The sequence below is a fragment of the Lygodium microphyllum genome, unplaced genomic scaffold, assembly GCF_053477565.2.
Source record: "Lygodium microphyllum isolate KBCC unplaced genomic scaffold, Lygodium_microphyllum_v1.1.10 scaffold_535, whole genome shotgun sequence".
In the NCBI taxonomy this organism is placed as follows: domain Eukaryota; kingdom Viridiplantae; phylum Streptophyta; class Polypodiopsida; order Schizaeales; family Lygodiaceae; genus Lygodium; species Lygodium microphyllum.
The window spans coordinates 1-7,623 of record NW_028229981.1 but is presented as its reverse complement, the minus strand read 5'-3'; the positions used below and the strand labels follow the sequence as shown (position 1 = coordinate 7,623).

The window sequence follows — 7,623 nt, the reverse complement described above, 5'->3', positions numbered from 1 at the left end:
GAGAGTCTCTTCTTCTCTATCTTCTAGATTCAAAAAGGTTGAGAGTGAGAATGAGAAAGTGAGAGAGAGTAAGGAAGGGAGTGAAGGACTCCAAGAAGAGAAACTATTCACCATTTTTCCATTAAGAAATTGAGTGAGGGAGATAGTGAGAGAGAGTGAGAGATCAATCAAGAGAAGCCCCATTCTCCATCCTCTTTTGCTTCTTATGCTCCTTCTTCTCTATTCTCATGTTCTCTTCTCATCGAATTGCACTAGTTGAGAATGGGTTGCTACTTTAGGGCCACCATATCTAGCTCAAGGCTTTAAGTGGCATGTAGATACTTCATGGCCTCATTTTCAATTGTCGCTTCTTCTTACTTGTCTCTAACTCACCATTCTCGTCTAGTGGCCATCTACTTGGTAGGGGCAATTTCATGCATGTAATCATTGGGTTGCCACATAGTGGCTATTAGGTTCCTACCTATTAAGGAAGCTATTGAGAGCTTTAAACTCTACAACCTAACTCTGCACGTTGCTCTACACGCTTCTAGCTACCAACCCCATGTTTTTAGAATTGGGATTGTTATGTAAGATTGCCAACACTAGGACTGGGGATGCTTAGATTGGGCGCTTAAACTAGGCTTTTTATTAACACTAGGACTCGAGACGTTTAGGTTATAGGCTCTCCTAATGATCACAGCTAAGAAAAGTCTCACCGTAACGAATAGGGTTGCATGCAAGGAAGAATTTGCTAGAGTTGCAAGGACGTAAGGGAATTGGGATTGGGGGGGAGTGCGAGTATATTTGGTGGAACGACGCGGGATGAGAAGGCATGCTGTTCGGGAGGAGGGGCGGAGCACATAGGCTAGCGGACTCGGAGAGAAGAAAGAGGAGGAGGAGGAGGAGGAGGAGGAGGAGAAGAAGAGAGCATCGCCATGTCGATGAGGATGTCGTCGCGCGTGGGGCCTTACGACGCGGAGCTGCTGGTGAGGATACTGAACGCGCAGGACCTCAAGGATGTGAAGCACGTGGGGAGCATGAACACGTACGTGATGGTGGAGATCAGGCGGCCGGACGAGCCGCCCGTGAGCGAGGAGGCGGTGAAGGTGCGGACGCTGTCGCGGGGCGGGGAACCAACCCCACCTGGAACGAGACGCTGGTGCTGCCATGCCGCTCGGACGTGCTGTGGGTGAGCAAGGGTGGCCTCTCGGCGTGGCTCCAGATCCACATCTTCTGCTCCAACTCCCTCCTCGGCGACAAGCTCGTCGGCTCGGTCCTCACCCGCTTCTCTGACTTCTCGTCCCACCTCGACCCCGCCACCGGCCGCCCCGCCTGTCTCTCCACCTGGCAGAACACCATGGCCCAGGTGAGTCATGAGGGAGCGATAAGTGGGTGATGACCCCGCCCCCCCAACACACACACACACACACTCTCTCTCTCTCTCTCTCTCTCTCTCTCTCTCTCTCTCTCTCTCTCTCTCTCTCTCTCTGTCGACCCAGCTACTCATACTTGTTTGAGCATGCATGGATCGACATGCATGCGTAAAAAGTGCAGGTGAGCCGACCGTCGGGGCGGTTCCAGGGCGTTCTGAACTTCGCGGTGAAGCTGGACGTCCAGACGCCGGAGATCATGCACGCCAAGAAAGTGGCGCAGGCGAAGGAGGACGTCGCCTTCTTCAACCGGCCCCTCGACAAGAGCGAGTACGTGGACAGGCCCGACAGCGACTTCTGGGGCGGCATCCAAACCAGCACCATCAGGCGACCACTGCCCAACGCTCAGGACCAGGCTGACTTCTGGACAGGCATCCCAGGCCCGTGCTCCTTCCCTCACTTCCTCTCTTCATATCATAATATCTTCCATTACTTAAACACAACCCTTTCCATGTGCTTTTCATAATATTACCAACCATAATAATGCTTTCTATTCAAAATAATAATAATCAGAAAAACTTTTATCCATATCTTATATATCATGATTTGGACAAACATTTTGAGAACTCACCCCCTAAATCCTCCATAAAAGAAGACAAGGTGACCCGTGCAACTCGTGATGTGTATGTGGTAGCAATGAGACATAGCCGAAGCTTAAAAACAAGCATATGACCTCCTACTGCAGGTGATGAGAGCTAAATAATATCATGCTTGTTTCATAAGTTTTACCAAAGGAAGGGAGTTCCCCTATTTTCATGGGATTCCTTCCCAAATTCATCATGAGAAGGGGATAGTTTTCCAAAACATGTGCAGTTTTGGCCTCCCAAACTCACAATAGGAAAGCCCCCTTAAGTAGACAAAGCATTGCTTCCAACCATATAAAAAGGCATTGACAAACAAGGGGATCTTGTAAGCTTTGGGCAATTATATCAAGGTTTGTGATGAAACTAAGTTTAGTGTATTCGACATGCAAGGGTACATTGTTCGGTCTAAATTTGGCAAACATAGCATTGTTTGAATGAACTCAATGGTTTTTTTCAGAGTGATTGGGAAGGAGGGATAGCCATATAGGGCTATTTGCCAAAGTTTTGAGCTTCCATAAGGGCTCTTTAGCTCAATTTTGAGCTTTCCTTATAGAATTTATACATACATATATTACGATGTATTCATGTTTTAAAAACAAGGTAGCCACCAATAATCAAAGTATTAAACCATCGTTGGAAACTCAAATTCCAATAAAATCTCAAAACAAACATTTAAAATTCCATTGGCATTTTGTTGGAAATTTTGAATTCCTAAGCATAATTAAACCAAACATCTCATTGCACATTCATTGTCATAATATGAAACTTTTCTAAATGGTATTTTAGAATTTCAATCAACAAAACACTAAATTAACATGCTGATTTTTATGAGCAATTGCACCAGGCGTTACAAAGCGTGATAGTAAGAACTATGAAGGAGGGGCCATCGCCAGTAACACTGATACCTCTACACCTTCAAGTTTAGGTCCCACTGGTGGAAAACCACCCTTTGCAGATGCTAACACTGGCTTTGGGCATTTTCATCATGTAAGCATGAATTTTATCTTATTGGCTAGCTTGCTCTCTACCATGTGATAGAAGGCATTGAACTCCAAATTAGAGGCAACATATATCTTAGGATGGTTCAACTCTAAATTAGAGTTGGATCTCTCTCTCTCTCTCTCTCTCTCTCTCTCTCTCTCTCTCTCTCTCTCTCTCTCTCTCTCTCTCTCTCTCTCTCTCTCTCTCTCTCTCTCTCTCTCTCTCTCTCTCTCTCTCTCTCTCTCTCAGCAACTTTATTTCCTATCATTATGCATGGCATGCCTAATGACTAGGCTTCAAAGTCTTTGCCATTGATTGTGTTCTTAAATGACCCTAAAGTTAAAATATTCTTTATTAGGCTTTTCTTTCTAAGTTTGTGGGCTTAAATCACTCATGAAAGTGAGACGGTTTTAGTTACCACTTTTTTCATGTTTTATTTTCTTTGCTCGAGTATTTTATAAAAGCTACCCTCGAGACTATATTAATATGTGGTGTTTTGTGGAAATTCTAGGTAAAGCCTCCTCTTGGCAAGCCTTTCTTTGCCCCTTTCACACAAGTTGGGGATGACAAAGTTGTTGGAGGTAATGACGTATATCCTATATTTGCCTTTACACATACTCCCAAAATGTATGCGGGGATTGATGCTGTTTATGGTAGTAATGTTGATGGTATCCCCACACCAATGGCTATGGAGGGACCCAGTGGTGTTGGGAGTGGGGAGGGACCTGGTGGTGGTAATTAAGCAAGAGTGAATACAACCTCATGTGGTTGCTCAAACAAAATGCAAGCAAAATGTGTTCCCTACATTTGCACATTTGCCTAACCATATGCCCCTTTGTTTCACAATCAATTTTCTTCAAAATCCCAACTTGATAGCCCATCCTTTGTGGGAGATCTTCCCTATTGGAAACACAAAGGCATGACATTTTACAATGCATGCTCTTACACATGAATATACACATATGTGCAAACATGCAAAGCAACTAACACATTTCAACATTGTCACAAGTACACACATAGTAAGTTGCATTATTTAAACATGCACACTCTAAAATTTGTTTATAAGGCTAAGGCCTACCAAGAAAAAGTGAAGAGAACAACAAGTATATCATACTCTTCTCTAGAAACTCAAAAGCTTTGAATGAAAGAGAGAAGGTGAGAAAACAATGATAATTAAACTTGCCTATAGTATTATCGGTTGATTTGAAGACACATCATCTTTGAAGGACATAGGCACATGTTTTAGATGAAGGCATAAGACATCTCTTATCACAACATCATGTCATTTAACTAATATGGTTTGATATATATATGATCTATGAATTCTATTTGGCTTGAATATTTTAGTTAGATGTAATTATATCTTCGTGTTTACAACATGTCTATTGAAAGGACTCCACAAAATTTTTTTACATGACTATAGCATTAAGAAGTACATAAAAGAAAAGCTCTTAAACTTTGTAGACAATAGTAAGAGGATATGGACTAGTTATAAAATATGTTGGTTTTTTCTTATGGCTCTTTTGGTAAGAGCACATTGACAATTCAAAGTGGACTAGCATGCATCACTTCCCTTTAAATTCTACATTAACATTTTACGTTTTTTTTAAACGGCGTATTCAAGGCTAATGTTAGGACCATTTAGCAAGTTGAACAATATAGCTTTTAGAAGTATTTTACAAAGGAAAGCTCTAAATCTTGGTAAGCAATAGTAAGAGGAAATGCAATAGCTTTGCAGTAAGACAATATCTCCTTAAGACTCTTCTAATAAGAGCACACTTACAATTCAAAGTAGACTATGACACATCACTCTTTAACATCTAGATTAACTTTGAATGTTTTTGTTTGAAAAACATCTTTTAGGCCAATGTTAGGACCATCTAGCAACTTGAAATAGATTCTTACTTAGTGGTAAGATATCATGAACAATATCAAATCATATATATAATTCTATCTTATTGCACATTCAATAAGCTTGTCTATTAATTTGTTTGCTAAAATTGTAATAACGCTCTTGATATTAAAAATGGTTTTTAAAATTTTGTGTAGCAAACTAAACAAGCACATAATGTGAGAAGTATATTGATTTATATTTTGTAAAGTGCCTCATCATTAAAGAATATTTGTTCTAATGAAGGCATTAACTAATCATAAGCTATTTCTTGCAAGTAGTTTATGATTATATTTAGTGATTACCCTTTTCATTTTCAAGTTTCTCGTAGTAAATTTTATATATATTACATGAAATGGCATATAATCAAATCATTCTTGCTTAATAAAAGGCACTTACCAAACTGTATTCATTTGTACCTAGTTGATGATATGCCATGAATACTCATTCCAATTTAAATTATCTCTATTCACAATGCAAGTGGTTAGTATTTGATATACTAATGACACAATATTACATATTGATGCATTTAGACTAGGCTTTAAAAAGGAGATGTTCTTAGGTTTGTGCATTCAACCCAAGTCTATATTAAAAGAAGCATGATACCGAAAGATGGTACACACTTCATTATTTTGGATTAGAGTTAAACAATGGAGCAATTGAGAAATAATCACAGTTGAAGAAATGCAAGTCTTAAAGAGACCATGTAGATCAAGTGAGTTGAAAGGTGATGTCCAGTCCTAGCATATTATCAACCTCTCCTAACTTTGATTCACCCTCATCTTGCCAACTTTTCTCTATAAAGTAGCCAAACAACAACTTGACGATGTAGTAAAACACCATGTGAATATCGCTTCGAATTAAGATGGGCTTACTTGAAACATTTTTCAAGCCTCTTAATTCCTCAAGGACTGTATTATATGTAAACCTATAAAATGTGCATTTAAGGATTATTTTAAAATATCCTTATCTACATATTTTTGGTAATAAAGCACACCCCTTTTCTATGCAATCTGTGAATAGATCCTTTATATGGCACCTTTCTATATGTAAAAAATGTGTAAAAAAGGTGTTTTGAAAATCCCTTCTATTGAACCCACATGATACATGTACATATTTATGAGTGACCAACCCTTGAGGTTAATTCTAAGTAGCATGGCATGTGTGTCACATCAAAGTGTAGATAGCATTTTGAGGACCACAAGCCGCGAGCACAAGCCTAAACACTAGTCCAAAAATGCTAAATATGAGCATATTTAAAACAACTCTGAGTAAACACTAGAAATTTTAAGAATGGCATAAAGCCAGAATGAGTTTTCACAATTAAATGGAATGCGGGTTGAAGGGATCACATTGATTCATGAATGATAGCCCTATGAGAATGCAAAAAGGAAAAAGCATCAAATTTATTTCCTTGCTCATAAGATTGTTATAAAAGAGCTTCATCCTTTGATGCTAATGCTTTGCCCTTGTTCTTTTTCCCTTATATAGCACATTGCTTCAGCATCATACCTTCCAACACTAGGTACCAACACATTTTCATGTCTAGTTGTTGCAAGTGTACCCATCTCTATAACTTTAACACTTTGAAACAAGTACAAGTAGTATCCCATCTATAATGCTTAGACAATGTAAGTGTTTTTAGTTTAAAAAAATTCCACAATGAACATATAGAGTCTCTATAAAATAGGCTTCATTAATTTCTCACTATATATTGAAGTTGATTTTCCCTTTAACAAAAACAGCCTTTATCTCAGCTAGGGTAGGATAGAAAAAGTTTAAAATATTGATGGCCAAGCTATTACATTTGTCAACAAGCAAGCCGATGCAATCCATATGGGTTGCTATTATAGAACTTTTATTTTAAGTTTAAAGAATTTATCCAAGAAGGTTGACTTTGAAACCTTGGGCTATGAGCCAAAATGCAACCATGTAATTTTCAAAACCTAGAATTGGGAATAAAAAGGTTTAACTAAAGAATGTAGCCTTTAGCCTTGGTTGGAAGTGTGCAAGTTCAAACCAAGTTGATTTGAAACCTTAGACTATGATCCAAAAGGTAACAAGCTAAATTTTGAGACCCTAGAATGTGAACCAAAAATATCTAAGAAAGAATATAATGTTAGTTGGACGTGTTGCACCCAATTTATTTATTGATTCATAAGTCTCTAATATTCTAAGTCAAAGCTTTTCTCATTCTAGCCAGCCAATCTACGAAAGCCAATGCTTTCATTTTGTCTCTTCTTGAAAACATTAACAAGTTTAACAAGCCATTTTTAAAATAACAACAACTTCACCCTATCAACTAAGGAAACAAGACCAACAAAGGCCATAATGTCTTATGGTAGACCCCTAAGGCTCTCCTAATTCCAAGTAAAGGATCTTCATGTTTACATGTTTACTTTATTAAAAATGCACAACATAATGACGTTCTCATTGATTTATCTACACATTCTGCATTTAATTAAGTAAAACATTAATGGTCCATTTCAATTAAGAGTGGAATAATTTCTACCATTCATAATTGATTCTTGATTAGCCACATTGGTTGGTCAAGTCACACTAGGTAGATGTAAACACAAGTACGTGTGCACGCTTTCATGTTTTTTAGCGCCTTCATACTCTTGCACTTTTTGTGTTTTCTTCCTTGCATGCTATTACTATATGTATAAGTGCACTATAAAAGGTGTTCCATGGATGCACGCACACACGCGCGCACGCACACACACACACACACTCTCTCTCTCTCTCTCTCTCTCTC

At 38.9% G+C, this 7,623-nt stretch overlaps 1 protein-coding gene across 1 annotated transcript; it reads left to right on the top strand.

Annotated features, from left to right (window-relative positions):
* Nucleotides 1-811: 811 nt before the first annotated feature.
* Nucleotides 812-4,300, top strand: LOC148008027 (uncharacterized). The gene is made up of 4 exons (XM_087674519.1): nucleotides 812-1,345; nucleotides 1,534-1,789; nucleotides 2,838-2,980; nucleotides 3,486-4,300. The coding sequence occupies exons 1-4, from the start codon at nucleotides 812-814 to the stop codon at nucleotides 3,714-3,716; spliced, it is 1,164 nt and encodes a 387-aa protein (XP_087530645.1). The 3' UTR covers nucleotides 3,717-4,300.
* The last annotated feature ends 3,323 nt before the right edge of the window (nucleotides 4,301-7,623 follow it).